This window comes from Nomascus leucogenys, chromosome X, assembly GCF_006542625.1.
Source record: "Nomascus leucogenys isolate Asia chromosome X, Asia_NLE_v1, whole genome shotgun sequence".
In the NCBI taxonomy this organism is placed as follows: Eukaryota; Metazoa; Chordata; class Mammalia; order Primates; family Hylobatidae; genus Nomascus; species Nomascus leucogenys.
Genome location: NC_044406.1, coordinates 122,311,748 through 122,330,693, shown reverse-complemented (window position 1 = coordinate 122,330,693; position 18,946 = coordinate 122,311,748). Strand labels below are relative to the sequence as shown.

Below are 18,946 nucleotides of genomic sequence, written 5' to 3'. Positions count from 1 at the left end.
TGAGAAACGATGGGCCTGCTAAGGTCTATCTTCGAGATGCTTGAGAAGAAATTATTTTCAATTTAAATTTTGAGATGGCATCTTGCTCTGTCACCCAGGCTAGAGTGCGACAGGCTAGAGTGTGACAGGCTAGATTGCCGAGGCTAGTGGCGCGATCTCGACTCACTGCAACCTCCGCCTCCTGTTTTCAAGCGATTGTCCTGCCTCAGCCTCCCCACTAGCTGGGATTACAGGCGTGTGCCACCACACCCGGTTAATTTTTGTATTTTTAGTAGAGACTGCCATGTTGGCCAGTCTGGCCTTAAACTTAAACCAGACGGCCATGCTGGCCTTAAACTCCTCACCTCAAGGGATTAGCCCACTTCAGCCTCCCAAAGTGCTGGGACTACAGACATGAACCACTGCGTCTGGCCTTGAGAAGTAATTTGAATGCTAGTCTGAAGAGGGTGGACTTGATCTTGGGTTATATTAGGCTTTTTGTTGGATGCCTTTGCTGTGTTTTGAGAGACATGAGTGCTAACTAAAAGCACCATTTCTGATGTCTGTGAGATCTGAGCTCCTGAATGCCCACCTAACAGTGTTTGGATTGTTTTCTAAGTGCAAATCCTGTTTGGAGTAAGTTGGAGCAGGATTCACTAATTAATTTATGTCTGTTAGGCATTGATGCGTGTCTCTGAAAATGACATACTTTTGAAAAAGTGAATCACACAGATATATAAACGGGAAGAGCCAAAAGTCTTTGCCAAATGAATGGCTGAATCTCTAAGTAAAGAGAAAAAATAATAATAGTAATCTCTAAGTAAAGAGAAAAAATAATAATAACTTTGGCACAGCATCCTTTCCTCCAAGTTTAGCTGGTGTTAGGAGGATTTTGGGCATGTGAATTGTAGTCTTTCCAATTACACGTTACCCCTTCTTGCTGCTGGTGAGTTGCTTTGCCATGTCCCATTGTGCTCTGGCTGTGAGTTGGAGCTAGTTTTAGAGCATAGGCATGAACAGGGGAGGGTGGCTTGTAGTGTTTGCCATTTATTCAGTTTTACAACAAAAACGGTTGAAAATATAACCAATTCCAGAAAAAGCAGTAAAATCCCACAGTTCTTTGCAGCTGCTCTTCTCTATAATAATGAGGTCATGGTGCTTTGTGATGGCATTTAGAGGAACCTCTATTACCTGGGACAGGCAAGCAATTGCGGATGTTGCCCACACTCAGCACACAACTTAAAAAATTAACAACCATAGAGTTTGAAGCACTTTGGTCACCTCATGGTCATAGAGCTTGAGTTTGCTGATGAGTACAGGTGCATCTAATTTTAGATGTTACATGTTTCCTGGAAAATTGCGTGGAGATTGTTTTTTTTTCCTTCCTAAGTGATATCTCTTTCTGAGTTTATTATACTTTCTGCAATGCTTTTTCTTCAAGTATGATTAATCATCTATTGATGAGAACAGCTAAACTCTCATTAATTAACCAAATATCTATTGAGTGCCTACTGTGTGACAGGCACTCTTCTAGACACTGAGGATCCAGAAGTGAAAAAAAGAATTGGCACCATGGGGCTTATGTTCTAGGCATAATTTACCTTTAAGTCTCTCTGACAGAGCATCCTGTCAATCAACCAACGAATGGTTATTTATCAAGTATTTCGTATATGTTGAATATTGGGGCCAGGTCTGTGGGGGAATGTGGACTTCAAAGAGCCTACCTTTTAATAGGAAATTCAGGACTAATCTCAGCACCTGCATAATGAATAAAGAATATTGGGCAGATAGACCACTGAGAGCTTAAATTTACAACATCTCTACAGACTATAAAGCTGTAGCTGTTTGGAAAAAAGAAACATGAAGGTAGGTCAGTGAGGACATTATGGATAGCAACAGGTGATACTACTGGAAGGGCTGCTGCTGAAAGCGACTAGCAGTAGCTCTTTTGTTTCATGGCCCTCGTTTCTCCCTAGTCTTTGTGTGGGGCTATTTACCACCAGTCTCAGCTGCAAATTCTGGTAGGCTCTGGGGCTCCTACCCTAAATCTTAGTAGCTGCTAGGAAAGCAGGGACCAAGGGAGCCTTCTCTCCATAGGTGAGGCTCCTCTCTAACTGCCTGGATTGTTAAACAGGCAGGGAGGAGCTGCTGACTACTGAAATTTCTGAGGGTATTCTCACAGACTTCATATATTTACCTTGATTCTCTCATCACTAAGAGTTCTAAAATAAATAGTACCCTGAATGTCTAGGGCATTTGTTCATCTTTTATATGAAGGGACAAGGAAAAAGCATAAAGGATGTTGGACATTGATTTGAGAACACATGTCTGGCCACTCTTCAATGTAAAAACAAATTATTTTCCAAAAGTTCATTTTTAAGTGATTATTAGGGACACAGAAAACATTTTCCCATAGAAACAAGGCTCAACACGGTGATTATGTTTTCTGGCTGGCCCACAACAGCCTGTTGAATACTTAATGTGGCTGAACTATAGAACTCACAGAGGCTGAGTGGCAGGTGTGATGCTGTTTCTGGGAAAATGTGTTCCGCATTCCAATTTGGAACACTAGGGAGTCAGTCCCTGTTTCTAAAGGGGTGGGAGTGGGGGCATTGGGGAAGACACCCTCAGGTCTGGCACACAGATGCTCCAGCAGCTGAGAGATCACCCATCCACCCCACCCTGCAAAACTGGCAACCAGTGTGCTTTTGCAAAGGCTCTGGTGACGGGAGCACAGGAGGAGGGGCGGGAGCCGGCCAAGCCACAATGGCTGGCTGATTGTGAGGCAGCTGAGTCTAGGCCTCCTGCTTCCTGTCCTTGGCTTGGCAAGCGCTATTGATGAGAGATATTTCATTTTTCCCTTTCCTTCATGCCTGCTCTCTTTTTGGTGAGATTATTCAAAACCAGTTGTTCCTTCTTCTTTTTTCTTTTCTTTTCTTTTTTTTTTTTGAGGCGGGGTTTCGCCCTGTTGCCCAGGCTGGAGTGCAGTGGTGCAATCTCAGCTCACTGCAACCTCCGCCTCCCAGATTCAAGCCATTCTTCTACCTCAGCCTCCCGAGTAGCTGGGATTACAGGTGCCCACTACCACATCTGGCTAATTTTTGTATTTTTAGAAGAGATGGGTTTCACTATGCTGGCCAGTCTGGTCTCGAACTCCTGGACTCAAGTGATCCACCTACCTCGGCCTCCCAAGGTGCTGGGATTACAGGCCTGAGCCATTGTGCCCAGCCATCAGTTGTTCTCTTTTGCTCTCCCTTTATTTAATCCTGTGACTGGCCCCACTAAGATGCGTATATTGTTCCTCATTCATTCCCCTCTTACCTGAACACTTAATACTCAACTAAAGATAAATCTCTGTTATAGAGAAAGGGTTCTCCCCTATAGGAGTGCTAACAAGGAAGAATGGGAGTCCTATGGTGATGCTGAGGTAGCCATCAGGGAATGAGATTTGTGACTTAATGAAGAGTGGGGGGCAAGCTCAGATCTTGGCTTCTGTCATAGGAGCTCCATGGAGCTGAACTTCCTGGCTCTGGATTCTATGAGGTTCAAGTAATCTAGGAGTCCATATTAGTTATGTAAAGTGACTTTATAGAAATCCACAGAGCCAAAAAGAAAACATACAGAGTTAAAGCTTTCCATGATCACAGTCCAAATGCCACGATGCAGTGGCAGCAAGATAAAGCCAGAATTTATAAATAGGTCATTTAAAAATGACATTTTGAAAAATCAGCTTGTAAACAGGTTATAAGCATGTTAGGCTGCAATACCCTAGACTCTCTTTGCTCTGATTCTGTAGTACTCAACACATTTCTGATTATAATTTAGCTCACCAGAGAGATTTCTCTATTGGGAGAGAGTGCTCTGGCCAGAAAATGGGAGTATTTAATCTTCTTAGTGCTTCATTTATTTTTAGTAAAAATTAAGAAATTGGCCTTTTGGTTTATGCATTGGCCTTTTGTGAGCTTGGCTAGTGTGAGTCCATTCTCAAGAGCCTTGAGAACTGAAGACCTGATTCTGGGCCTTGGGGACCCAGCCAAGATGCTGCCTTTAAAAGCTCCTATTTAGATGACAGACCACAAGACCTCTCACTGAGCTCCTTTGCTCAAAGACACTTTCCAGATGGAAAATGGAGCCTCATAAAGGTAGTGTTGCTTTCCTAAGGTCCTCACAACTGCTCAGTAGTGACAAAGCTGAGATTGGAGTCAAAGTCTTCTGACTCTCACATCAGTGTTCTTTCCAATACACTGTATGTTGTTTCAGCTACAGGCACAAATTAGATCTTGGAGAGAAAGGGAGGAAATAAAAGTTGAGAGCAAGGTTTGCTCCCTTAAGTTTGGTCCATATCAAATAGGAACAGCTATTATTTAAAACCAGGCACAGTAGAAATGCCATCCACTATATTCTAGTAAGTGGAATACCAGTGGGTAATGAATCCAATTTCTGAGCTGAGAGCATTATTTGTTGCTGACTTTGTGACTGCTTTTAGTAGGAGCTACGTGTACACATCCCAGATCACGTTCACAGAGCCAGGAGTGGTACCACCCAGTGAAATATGACTAAGCAGCTCAGATTTGCTTGCTCTGTTGCACTATGTAATGACATTTCCACCAAAGTTCAGGGGTTAACAGAGGCAGTGTGCTCAGCTGTGAGAATTAGAGAATGTGATTCGAGATGAGCTAAGTTAAGATTTTGTTCAATAAGAGCAATAAGAACAAGGAAGAGCTGGAATGTTCCTAAATATTCGGAATCTTTTTTAAAAAACAGGCTTGAAATATAAGCTATATGTCCTTGTGGTCCCAATGAATCACTTGCTTTTCTTTTTTTTTTTTTTTTGAGACGGAGTCTCGCTCTGTCACCCAGGCTGGAGTGCAGTAGCGCAATCTCGGCTCACTGCAAGCTCCGCCTCCCGGGTTCACGCCATTCTCCTGCCTCAGCCTCTCCGAGTAGCTGGGACTACAGGCACCCGCCACCACGCCCGGCTAATTTTTTTGTATTTTTTAGTAGAGACGGAGTTTCACCGTGGTCTGGATCTCCTGACCTCGTGATCCGCCCGCCTCGGCCTCCCAAAGTGCTGGGATTACAAGCGTGAGCCACCGCGCCCGGCCGCTTTTCAGTTGATTAGACTTTTAACTCTTGAGTAATGGAACCTATTATAATCACCCCCAACCTTAAATTACCTTTAAATAGAAGTTGATTGGGTGTTACTGAAACCACATGACATTAAAGATGACCAGTTCTGAACCAGGGTAGGGTATGCCTTCTTTTCTTAACTAAGATGTGGCTAGACTGCTGTGACTGGTTAACTCAGGTGGTTAGAGCATGATGTCAAGAAAATCAGGAGGCTAGGTGTCATTGCACGTGGCGCAGATGTTTTAGCTTGGTTCTGTAATCATGAGCTGGACCCCTACCAGACCAGGACCTCACAAATATGGACCGTGGCTCACGAGGCAGACCTGGTTCAACAAATAGGAGGAGCTTAGTGTAGCTTTTCCCCTCTTTTGGCAAATGTGGCCAAGTGCCTCCTAAGTGAAGGCTGACCCTTGAAATGGGAAGGACAGCACAGGAGTTAGGCAAGGCCCCTGCAGAGACAGTCTTGTAATATGGAAGATTTTCTCTTTGCTACAATTAGTTGAATTAATCATTTTAGAGGCTATAACAAACTCGATGCAGATGATACAGATGCTACTTGTATTGACAGAAGCAAAGGATTTCTTTTTGTATACAGACTCATGGATTGCTTTTTCATTTTTTCTCTGTGTCTCATGAAAACATAAGGTGTGCATGCAGGGCTACAATGCCCCTCAAAGCACTTTCTTGTGTATCTTTATTGGCTCCATCATTTTCCTGCCCTGTGACTTTACTCTGAGTCTTAGTTTACTCATCCGTGGAATGGGGAAAATAATTGTACTGACATCATGGGCTTGCTGGGAGAATCAAATGCAAATTAAAAAATATATTTGTATCTTAGTCTGTTCAGACCACCAGAACAAAATGCCATAAACCAGGTAGCTTATAAACAACGGAAGTGTGTTTCTCATAGTTCTGGAGGCCAGAAATCCAAGATCAAGGCATATTTAGTATCCTGGTGAGGGCCTGCTTCCCTATTCATAGATAGTACCGTCTCTCTATGTCCTTACATGGTGGAAGGGACAAGGTAGCTCTCTGGGGCCTCTTGGATAAAGTCAAGAATCCCATTCATGAGAGCTATGCCCTCATGATCTAATCACCTCTAAATGCCCCCACCTCCAAATACCATTATACTGGTGATTAGGTTTCAACATATGAATTTGGGAAGGGCACAAACATTCAGATCATAGCAATATGTATGTGATGTCCAAGCGTGGCACCAGGAACATAGCAGGAGCTCAGTAAATCAGTAAACAGTAGCTGTAAGATAAGTGAGAGAATGGAACAGGGAGTTGGGAAAGTTTCTTCTCGTATGCTTCCTGGCTTTTTTCAGTTTAGGGAAAGTGTCATAAAATAGCATACACGTTGAAACCGAGCACTACTCCAAAAGGTTCTATTTGTAATGCTATAGAAATATTAACTTCTTGCAGTTTACACTGGCAGATCCCCAATAATTCACAATTAACACCTGGTATTTAGTGGTTTGCAAATAGGTTTTGCTGTCATTGGGGATATCTAGAATAAAAAGCTGTGGGGAAACATTTAAAAATTAAATGTCTGGGCTGGGCGCGGTGGCTCACGCCTGTAATCCCAGCACTTTAGGAGGCTGAGGTGGGTGGATCACTTGAGGTCAGGAGTTCGAGGCCAGCCTGGCCAACATGGTGAAACCCCGTTTCTACTAAAAAAAAAAACAAAAACAAACAAACAAACAAACAAAAATTAGCCGGGTGTGGTGGCCACTCTAGAGGCTGAGGCAGGAGAATTGCTTGAACCTGGGAGGCGGAGGTTGCAGTGAGCTGAGATCGTGCCACTGCACTCCAGTCTGGGGGATACAGTGAGACTCTGCCTCAAAAAAAAAAAAAAAGTTTGATTTCATTTACTGATGTAGGAATGCAACTTAGGTTGGCTATATGTAAATACTTAAAATATCTTTGATAAAGTTTAATCCCTGTCTGTCCTATTGGTTAGAGTAAATGTTTTTATTGTTGTTAGATTTGAACCTTGCATCATCTGATTGCAGGAATGATACCTTGACACCATCTAGCAGTAGTCTAAGAAGTAGTACTTTTTTCTTGTCTGAGTCACAGTAGTGGTAAGATGAATGGAGGGAGGGAATCCTGCTGTTCATCTGACCTTCACGGATCTAACTGGAACTAACTGGCTTTTTGTGCACCAAAATAGGTATAAAGAAAGTTCAGCTAATCTGGGACTCAGTCACAAACCAGAGACACTGAACAGACTAGTGAGGCTTGCACAGGGTACTAGAAGATGAGTATCATCATGACTTTGCCATGATTTGACTTTGACTTTGAAAAATTTTATTGAAAATGATTATGGAAAATTACATACAGCATAAATGTGCAAATTTACATTACCTTTTTAACAAGTTCCAGTGCTTTGCAGACAGAAAAGGGAATTGGTTCTCTATTTTGGATGTATAAATGAGTGGGATTAGTCCTAGGAAAGTGGTCTGTACTGTAATCTACCTTTCCTTGTTCTTCTCACACCCTCTCTGCATTGGGGAATTCTCCTTTGCTTTCTCCTATTTGGGGACCAGCGCCCTTAGTCTTTCTCCACATCATCATCTCTCAACTTGGTCTCACACTGCTCATTTCCACTAAGACATAAATAACTGATAGTGGCTGAAAACGTTGTGATCCCTCCAGATAATATTTCCATTTTCATAGGGGAGCTCTCTGAAGTGCATGGAAGAAAGATCTAGGGTGGAATTTTCAATATCATTCAATTTAGGACTTAGAAGGTATAGTGTGGTGAAGGGTGTTTGTGGTTGTATCTGATTCTCCAGCTACTCTGAAATAATAATGCTTAGGCATTGCTTTCTCTAGCAGTTCCCAGAGGCTTCTTCCAACTCCTTCTTCTGTAGTTTCTAGTGCCTCAGAATAGGCTTGCAGCAAGAAGAACAGTGTCCATGGATAAACTTGACTATATTGGGGTTTTCCCAAAAGAGAAACGGGTACAGTTCAGGAAGCTTCCCTCAAGCAGATGCAATGACTCTTGTTGATGCACATTTCATTTTCTGATCAGTTTATTTATTTTCAAAATCAGTCAGGTACTTGTACAAGTGAATAATACCAGTGTTGCCATGTATAGGCATTTAATAACGCTGGATAAGGAACAACTAAAACCAGAGGGAGAGGTTTTTTATCACAACTTTCGCTCTCATGCCTTATTCTGCTAATATTTAACTTCTGCTTATTATTTTAGATCTACTCATCTCTACCACACCCACCCAAAACATGTATCCACATGCACACACACATGCACACTCCCATTAGGACTGATGGGCTAAAAACAAGTGAATTTTTTTGCTTTGCTACTATTTTGGCATACATGTCATTAACATTTTCCCAGTTAATCAGTTCTAAGGGAGACTCAATAAGTCTGAAATCCCCTGAGATACTAGACACTCTCTCTAGTCTATTGCCTCTGGTTCACCCAGGCTTTGACAAACTATAACAGAACTCTTGTCAATGTATTTCTGGAAAAGTTTGAATTTTATATGGTAGCATTCAGAAATATATTTGGATTGTGTTGTTGTTTAACTCTTTAATAATATTAGCATTAGTCTTTTACCAGAAATATATTAATGTCTCATTTTTAGATGCAACTGGGCTTTTTGGTCATTTTAACTTTGAATGCAAAACATTCATTGATTAAATGAATAAAGCAGTGAATCCTAGAATAGGCAGACTTGTGTAGGTTTGCATTTGCATGTATCTTTATTGACCCCCCAAAACGTGAAAAATTGATATTATATATTTTCATTCTAAAAACAGATTATAGGTTTTCAAGAACATGTACAAAAAAGATAGAAATTTGTCTGGATATGGTTCCCAGAAAATATGCAGATTAAAAATGGAACAAATGGCTCTACCTAATGGGAAGACAGACCCTTTAAAATCCTATGCCCATTACCAATCATGTCCCATATGAAAAGGTACATTTTATTTCCATCCCCACATTTGGGGAAAAAGTGATGCAATCTGTTTTCTTTAAGAGACTTCTAGACATCCAGGAACAAAATGTTTTTAGAAGGGGCATTTCCATCCAGAAGGTGGGCATCTGGTTACCTTCAGGTATGCATACTTACATTGTTGGCTGGAAAATTAATAGATTGTACTTGTGCATGAGAACACTTCTAATTTCAAATATACATATTTGAGACTCAATATATTTTAACACACTGACTACATTTCAAAGGTAACAGGTAAATTGTATTGAAAACAACATCTGATTGGTATCTTCACTGGGGACAATAGCATATCAGATCGACAGTTGACTGGTAAAGTGAAATGTATTTACTTAATGTGTTTTTTGCCAAGAGTTGAGTAGTATCAGACAGGCCAGAGGTCATATTTGGGAAAGTCATCTAAAGCCAGGAAGAGCCCATAGGCTCAGGCAGGCAAATACTTGAATTCATGATGAGCTGAGAGGGGCAAGGTCAAGCAGCAGAAACTGGGAACTGAAGCTGGGAGCAAAAGGCAGACCTGGGCAGAAAGTTTGGGCAACATGGAATTGGGATCCTAGGCAGTTGGGATGCAGCGGGTGGCAGTGGGGAGGAAGGAGAGCAGAGAAAAAGGCACTTCTGACAGTGACTCAACTAGACACAGCTAATAAACTGTACAGATGCAAGCATGTCAAAAAGGCTCCACCTCCTTATTTGTGGACTGTCGAGGACATTATGTAGGTGATGGGCATTAATTGTAACCCATGCATATGAGCTTCCTGTAACTGGGCTGAAACTATTGATACATTCAGGCCAGAAGAGTGGGTCTGAGTATGCGCTGTTCATTTCCTGGTGGGCGCTGCCTTCTCAGCTTGGCTCTCATTTCCCATTACTGCTTTGCTCTGACTCACTGATGGCCTGCCACATGTCATTAGGCGGCTCAGCTGCTGCTCTCATTTCTCCCAAAGGTATATGGAGGTTTGTGTCTTGGCTTTTACACTTTTTTTTTTTTTTTCCCCGGAGGGCTGGAGGAAGTGGCCTTTTGATAGTTTTGTTTGTTGAGTTGAATACTTGTAGTGTCTTACGGTTTCAATTTTCCTTTCTCATAGGTATTTGATCCTGATGACCTTTATTCAGGGGTCAATTTCTCCAAGGTACTGAGTACTCTTTTAGCTGTCAACAAAGCAACAGAAGGTAAGCCGGGCTTGTGATTTATATGTTCTGGGTGACATTTTTGAACCCATGTGTTTGTGGTTACCCTAGGAGCCAACTCTGGCCAGGATTGTTCTCTTGATGCAAATTTTCCCCTTGCTCCCCCAAATACACCCCAACAAATATCAAATGCTTGAATTTTTCATGGCTTAGGATTTAAAACATACCTATCATAGATGTTATTCTAATGACCTTAATATAATGATAAGAACTAAGAAACTATTCCATTCAAAGCTCTGAATAGCCAACTGAGTATAACAAAACAGAAAAGAAAAAGGAAAGACCAGTTCCCTTTTTCATAGAGTTTACAAAATACAGCCGTCACTTCCCTTTCCCCACTAGAGACATATTTTTCTCATTTTTTTACGTATGCCTTTGTCCATGTAAAGGAATCCCTCAGTAGCCTTGCACCAAAAATGAAATCTTGGGGTCATAGGGAGTGAAAATAATATCTTTTATTTAAATGTTTAACACCTACCACACTAGAGGTATTAAATATAAATGCTAGTAAATGTGAAGAAAATGATGATACACTTAGAATGTAACTTCACTCCTTCCCTGGTATAATATTTTACCAACAGCTGGATAGTAATAATCACACTTAAAATGCTTTGAGCTCTTGCCCTGGATCTAGGCTGTCATAAGAGCCACAGGTGATCTCATTCAATCCTTGAAACAACACTGGGGGTAGGTATTATTATTATTAGGTCCATATTACAGATAAGGAAAGTCAGGCCAACAGTTGCCCAACTAGAAAGTTAGTGGCTGAGTTAGGATTCAGACCCACATCTAAATGACTACAGAGCCCTTATGCCCAAGCACGAGGCTTGCTGCTCAAACTGTTGGAGAGTCAAGAGGCTGTGTGCCCAGCATTGCCAGGTGCTACAAAAAATGTCAAAGCTATGGTCCCTGCCTTTGAGAAAATTACTGTCTATTTAAAGAGACTCAACTTACCCACGTGAAACAATTAGAGGACAAGAGCAGACAATATAATCAAGTGCCAAATAGGTTAGAGCATCTAGGAAGCTATCGAGTAATTATAGTTTTTGTCAAAAGAGCTGTATATAATAGCAATACGTGTAAAAATACTTCTCCAAAGTTGTTCTTTTGCTATTTGGAAAAAAAAATGCTTTTGAGCTATTGCAAGGCGTATAGCTGAAAGTACAGCTAATTCAAGTAACTATATTTAACACACATGACAACTATCCAGTTCTAGTCAGGGAGGATCGTGTAATTCTAACATTATGCCACACAAATTATACGTTCCTTTGCCAAACTCTCCTAGCAAGTTTTACAGTCTCTTCCCTTGCCACAGATATTTATAAAATACAAGGAGGTGAAAGTTAAAACCCACAGCATCAAGGAAATTACTTGGATACTGAGCTTGTCGCCTAGGGAATGTTTGGGCTTTAGACTTTTGCAGTTTATATCTTTTAAAAATAAATGGAGAGGAAAAGAACCCTTATTTAAATTTGTCAAGAAGCCAGCTCCTCTCTTTTGTATACTCTCAACAAACTGAAAACATCCAGCTCAGCTCTGGCCTGGTCGAATTTCACAAGGTTTCAAGGAAGAGAAGACTCTTAAATCTGATTGTTAAAAAAATTATTCTAGTATCAAGATTGCATCTTTCCCAAACACATCTTCTCTTTCACTCTCATTCTGCACCCTGCCCCACACACATCAGGGAGATTTTACATCATATATACCACACATATTGTTATGTGTGAGTAAGAAATGAGCCACTGAGTTATGGGCCAAAAAACAAAGAGAGAAATTTGAAATATTTCAAAGTAATAAGAGCCACAAACAGCTGTTTGGTACCCAATATAGTTCTGCCTTGGATAACAGGACATACTGTTGCAACTGGTTCAGGAGGGAAGAGTTGTAGGGAAATGGTTAAGAGAAAATGTGGTTCTGTCGCTGTTTTTCATTCTACTGGAGCACGATGGCCAGTAAGGTTAAGAACAGGAAGTTGGCCACCAAAAAGGGAAGGGGGATTGAAATACACTTGACATGTTCGTAATGATAACAGTTAGAATTACAGCCAGGATGCCTCTGATAGTATCCCGAGAAAGATAATGTTATGTGGTACATGTTTCTCTGACCTGAGTGGTTCCTTTAACATGCCTTTTCCTCTTTTCACAGATCAGCTATCAGAAAGACCATGTGGACGTTCCTCTTCTCTTAGTGCTGCTAATACTTCTCAGACAAACCCACAGGGAGCAGTTTCTAGCACAGTTTCAGGGCTGCAAAGGCAGTCAAAGACAGTGGTAAGTATAGTCCCCAATTCTCCGTCTGTTTTAAAATCCATAAAATTAGATTGATATCCTAGTTGCATCTCCATATGTGGTGAGACAGCCATCCGGTTTGTTTTGGGCATCACTGAGAAAACTAATTATAAACCGAGCACCAATTCAGGCTGGCCCGAAGGAGCAAATCAAAGGCATGTGGTGGGGCAAAAATCCGGATTGAAGCTCCAGCTCTGTCCCTTACGAGAATTACGCAAGTCGTTTAACTGAGAATGCTATGCAAATGGAAGTCATTATGGCTACTTTCTGATGGCAGTTTGCTGTTAATTTCCCTATCCCTTGTTTTATTAGAACGAAATAGTGCCTGACACATAGTAGGCAATCAATAAATGTTGATTAGTATCCTCATTATTATTGCCATTTTTATTTTTCTCTTTCCATTCCTAATGAGGAAGGCTTGATTTTAAATTTCAGTCTATGATGAGCTTCTATATTGGGATCTCCCAGTTGCCTTTTCACTTGGTCTTATTGGGAGCTTTTATTGGGAGGAAATGCCTCATCTTCTGCTCTTTCGGTGAAACCTTTATTTCCTGTCAAAAGCCACCCACTTGCAGTAAGACATTATGACCTATTACTTCCAAAGCACTTGAGCATGTGGTTCTTAACTTTTTCGGATCACAGATCCCTTTGAAAGGCTGATGAACACTATGGCTCTACACCCCTGGTACCTTCTCAAATTGTATACAAAAGCCCATGTGTATGAACTTATTTAGACAAAAATATGTCGTGCTTATCAGATTCTCTAAGGGGTCTGTGACCCTCAAAAAGGAAGTCCAGTTTATACATGACAGATTAAGAATTCCTGACTTAATATATCCACGTAATAAAACTGCAGTTGTACCCCCTAAATCTATAAAAATAAAAAAATGGAAAAAAGAATTCCTGACTTAGGCAACTATGGGTTATTTGATCTTTGCATATAAATAAGTCTTAGCCAAATTAAGATATCCTTAGTAATTAGGAGATGGGAGGCAGATTTTATGGAGGGTAGGTTAGTACATCTTGGTTACATAATTATGTGGACTGTGTGTTGAGTAGAGGCAGGGTGGAATAGCTTATCCAGGGTGGAATAGCTTATCACTCTGCTTTGTTATCTGGCTTAGTTAAATAGATAATCTTTAGATAATGGGCAGGGGTGTGGAGAGAAAAATGAAAGCTATGACCCACTTCAAAATACACATTCTCACAAATGCCAAAGCTTATGTACTGTTTTGAGGGATTTATTAATCCCTCTGAGACCCATTCATGGATTCCTAAGTTAAAAACTCAGGACTGAGATGGATCTGGGGTTTTGTCTTTGCTTCCTCCACTTTATTTGCCTAAATCCATATCATTCTACCCCTGCCTTATTTAGATGAGTGCTTAATCTGGTGTGGCTTTTGTTTCTATAGGAGATGACGGAAAATGGAAGTCATCAGTTGATAGTAAAAGCAAGATTCAACTTTAAGCAGACTAATGAGGATGAACTATCAGTTTGTAAGGGGGACATCATTTATGTCACTCGAGTTGAAGAAGGAGGCTGGTGGGAAGGCACATTAAATGGGAGAACAGGCTGGTTCCCCAGTAATTATGTCCGTGAAATTAAATCCAGTGGTAAGTGAAGTTTTTAAAACCCTTTTTGATTGTGACTCCTGTACTTTCTTGGTATTCTTACTGAAAATGGTGTAGTTTTAATTGGTTAACAGAAACTGTTTATACTTGTATGTGTATGCCAAAAATAAGAGTAGAACAGAACTGGGAAAAATCTGTGATTAGATATTTTGAAACAAATTGTATTTAGATTACATTAAGGCAGCAGAAAAATAAAAAAAGCAAAGGAATTCAAAGCTCAGACAACTGGTCCACCCTAACTGTATCCCTTTATGTCTACTAATTCTAGCCTATGTAATATAGTACATAGTCCTTCTCACCACTCTAAAACTTACCATGGCAGAATCCAATAATAAGAGAGGCTATGTGCTAACTTCCTTTTTTTAGCCTTAAGCCCTGTAAGCAGACCTGAGACTAAATGCCTCAGACATGAGAGATAATAATGATAGGGCTGCAGGAAGCTGTCTGGCCACTTTGATTCTGAACAAGATTGCCCTTAACTCACTGCATACTGCTAGCTGTTTACCTATTTTTTGTAACAATAGCCAGAGAATGAAATCGAATTGCTCTTCAGTAGTCTTTTCTTCTCTCTCTCTCTTTTTTTTTTTTATTTTTTTTAGACAGGGTCTCACTCTGTTGCCCAGGCAGAGTGCAGTGGCTATCATAGCTCACTGCAGCCTGGACCTCCCGGGCTCAAGTGATCTTCTTGCCTCAGCCTCCCAAGTATTTGGGACTACAGGTGCACGCCTCCACACCCAGCTAATGTTTAAACTTTTTGTAGAGACAGGATCTGCCTATGTTGCCCAGGCTGGTCTTGAACTCCTGGGCTCAAGTGATCTCCTGTGTTGGCCTCCCAAGGTGTTGGGATTACAGGTGTGAGCCACTGTGCCTGGCCACTCTTCAGTAGTTTTCCTTAGAGTTTTTTTGATAATTCACTTGCCCTTTATTGTTTAAGAAGGTAGGCTCTGCTGATATTGCAAAAAACCCAGCAAACCCTTATACATAAAAATATGTCACAATACACATAAAACAGCATTTAGTTATTCACATTATTACATCTCTTTACTTTTCGAAAATATTTACACAAGGGCTCTTTTGAGTGGTTAGCTCCTCAGTGCATTATTTCTTTTGCAGATATCTTATTGCTTTTTCAGTGCCTCAAAATTGATACTATTAATTAATTAATAAAATTATAGGCTCACTGTAAGTAAAATGAAACATTGTGGAAATATACAGTTGACTCTTTTTTTTTTTTGAGACGGAGTCTTGCTCTGTTGCCCAGGCTGGAGTGCAGTGGCGCCATCTCGGCTCACTGCATGCTCCGCCTCCTGGGTTCACGCCTTCCTCCTGCCTCAGCCTCCCCAGCAGCTGGGACTACAGGCGCCCGCCACCATGCCTGGCTAATTTTTTTTGTATTTTTAGTAGATATGGGGTTTCACCATGTTAGCCAGGATGGTCTGGATGTACTGACCTCGTGATCCACCCGCCTTGGCCTCCCAAAGTGCTGGGATTACAGGCGTGAGCCACCGCACCCGGCTACAGTTGACTCTTGAACAACATGGGGATTAAGGGCACTGAGCCCCCATGCAGTTGAAAATCCATGTATAACTCTGAGCTCTTGAGAGCTGAAAATTTCTGATTCATTTTTATATTCTTGAAGGCTGGCACCTGAATGGCATCTCACTAAGGGCTCAATTCATTCAATATGGACCAGGTACTGGATGAGGCACTAAGAATACCAAGAAGCATTCCATCAATTTCATCAAGAGGGAAATATGTGAATATTTGGAGGCAGCTGTCTTTCTCCAGAGTAACTTGATAGGATTTCCCACACTTTCCTTGCCTTCTCTAGAATGATTTCAATACATAAATTTCCTTCTTCAAACATATGGAACTTGAAGACCCTTAAAGGCAGTAGGATCATTAGGGCTTATTAGTTACTTCTAGATCCTAGTGTTCAGAGCATTGCCCTAAAGTTACGACTTTAAGACTGAGAATAAATAAAACACACACACACACAAAAAAAGAAAGAAAACAAAATCCATGTATAACTTTTGACTCCTCCAAAACTTAACTTCTAATAGCCTACTGTTGGTTGGAAACCTTACTGATTATATGTTATATGTATTATATACTGTGTTCTTATAATAAAGTAAGCTAGGGAAAAGAAAATGTTATTAAGAAAATCATAAAGAAGAGAAAATACATTTACTATTACTTAAGTGGAAGTAGATCATCATAAAGGTCTTCATCTTCATTGTCTTCATGTATAGATGGGATGGGCCTGCAAAGTTCGAACCCATGTTGTTCAAGGGTCAGCTGTACAATGTAGATAATGAAAGTTCCTCTTCTCTTTGCACTTTCCCCCTGATAACCAGAGTGAGGAGCTTTTTCCTAAAGTGTTTAAGATAAAATTAATTTTCACACTTTTCTGTGTTCTATATTGGGTTAAAAGGGGTATCCCCTTTAATGGAATATGTTTACTAACAGATTTATAATTATATACCTATATGGAGACTTCTTAGCATTTTTAATTACTGGGAATCAAGAAGGTTCTATTTAGCCCTGGAGTATTTCCACAGGCTTTGCCTGGAATTTCCTTGGTTTTGATGATATTCACAGATGATTTTTACCTCTCACTACATCTTTCTATTGATATGATTTTGTTGACAGGATCCCTAAAAGATTTTCCAGGTTCACTCTAACATTGTTCCCTGATACAGTGTCTTTATCTGCAAAACAAAAAGGAGCAGTAATTTTGTCCAGGAATCCCAAGCGCTGCTGAGGGGACCTGGGAAGTGAACAGCACACCCTCACTTTGACGACTGTCCTTATAATGTCCCTCACTGTGATTCCTTGTAGCAGTCTGGCCACTCCCTTATAGACTGCCCCAGGTTATTTGTCTTGGTCTTAGGGCCCTTCATTTTAAAATTTCTCCTATATTCTCTCTGGTTTAGGACTCAGCTTAGGATTCATGTGGCAAGCTCCAGCTCTGACTTGAGCACTTAGGTAACCCTTAGAAGCATCTAACCCAACTGTCAAGGACAGGTCTGAGTTGCTTGGGTCAGGAAATGAGTGCTAGTCAGGGAAGGCCTGGAGCTAGCAGTGTACGGAAAAACCTCTCTCATTTAGCTTATGGCAGCAGCTTCCTAACTGGCATCTCTGCCCCTGTGTTTGTCACTCCTATAATCCAGTCTAAACTCAGTAGCCAGAGTGATTCTTTCAAAATGTAACTTGGGGCCGGGCACGGTGGCTCATGCCTGTAATCCCAGCACTTTGGGAGGCTGAGGCAGGCGGATCACTTGAGGTTAGGAATTCGCAATCAGCCTGGGCAATGTGGAGAAACCCCATCTCTAATAAAAATACAAAAATTAGCTGGGCATGGTGGCGCATGCCTATAGTCCTAGCTACTTGGGAGGCTAAGGCAGGAGAATAGTTTGAACCGAGGAGGCGGAGGTTGCAGTGAGCTGATATCGTGCCACTGCACTCCAGCCTGGGTGACAAAGCGAGACTCTGTCCCAAAATAATAATAATAATAATGTAACTTGGGTCATGGCTCCCCATCTCAATAAAAGAAAAGGCCAAGGTCATCACAATAGCTTCCAAGGCCCTCCAGGTTCTGGCCTTCCATCGCCCTTCTGGCTTCCTCTCTGATCTCTCTTCCCCTCACTCATTCTACTTTAGCCACACTGGTCTCTTGGCTGCCTGTGCCAGACAGGCTCCTGCCTCACTTGCTGTCCCCCTGTCTGGAACACTCTCCAGCTATCAGCACGGCTGGCTCCCTCACCTCCTTCAGATCCACTCACTTGTCTACTTCACAGGAGGGCCTTTCCTGGTCACCCAGGAGAAAATTTAACCCTATCCCCACTCCCTCTATCCCCCTTCCCCGCCTAAATTTTTTGCTTATTTTTTTCCCCATCTAACATAATACACGTTTACTTATCTATTTCATTTACTGTTTATATTTTACCATTAGAAATGTAAATACTACAAGGGCAGAGACTTCATTCGTTTTGTTTATGCTCAGTAAATATTTGTAAAATGAATGAATATTGCGGCGTAGGTAATTCAATTCTGTTCAGCTTGTTCACTGAGTACCTCCTAGGCACTCAGGGGGTCTATAACAATCTATACCTGATAGACGCCGTCCCCTAGCACCTTACAGTCTAGTAATCAACACAGGTCTGTGCACAACTAACTGTTACAGGCCAGGACACAGTAAGTAACACAAAGGACTGAGTAAGATGCTGTAGGAACAGTGAAGAAACAATTTGATTAACAATAACATAAGGAGTGGGGAAGCACTTGAATTGGGTCTTGAAGGACAGAAGAAGCTTCTGACTGGGAGAAGAAGATTAGGGGGTACTTTTAAGTTCAAGCGTGGAAGTAAGAGTGGATGGTGGGGTGATTTGGGTTGAGAATCAGATGCATGATGATAAGGGATGGGACCTTGAGCTGGAGCTACATTAAGAGGCAGTGTCAATGTCAAGTTTTAAGCAAGGGATAACATGGTCTAGGAAGATCTTTCTGGAGGTAGTGTGGGGGATGGATTTCAGGGAAGTTGTGGGAATAACCAGCAAGGGCGTAGAGAAACTACCAGAGGCTACTGCTAAGGTCCAGGCAATCCAGATAGTGGTATGGATTACTCTGGAGATAGTGGGGAGGAAGAGAAGTGGATGGATGCAGTATATACTGTTGAAATGAAATTTTAAAAACTTGCTGATGATTAGTTTTGAGGATAAGGGAACAGATGAGAACAATA

At 41.3% G+C, this 18,946-nt stretch overlaps 1 protein-coding gene across 3 annotated transcripts in view; it reads left to right on the top strand.

Moving 5' to 3' along the window:
- Positions 1–18,946, top strand: part of ARHGEF6 (Rac/Cdc42 guanine nucleotide exchange factor 6) — a 119,587-nt gene that overhangs the window by 23,785 nt on the left and 76,856 nt on the right. For all 3 annotated transcript variants that reach the window (XM_003272576.3, XM_030807124.1, XM_003272577.3), the window contains 3 exons: positions 10,183–10,267; positions 12,431–12,555; positions 13,986–14,187. In XM_003272576.3, coding sequence (XP_003272624.1) covers positions 10,183–10,267; positions 12,431–12,555; positions 13,986–14,187 — 412 coding nt within the window. The remainder of the gene's footprint in view (positions 1–10,182; positions 10,268–12,430; positions 12,556–13,985; positions 14,188–18,946) is intronic.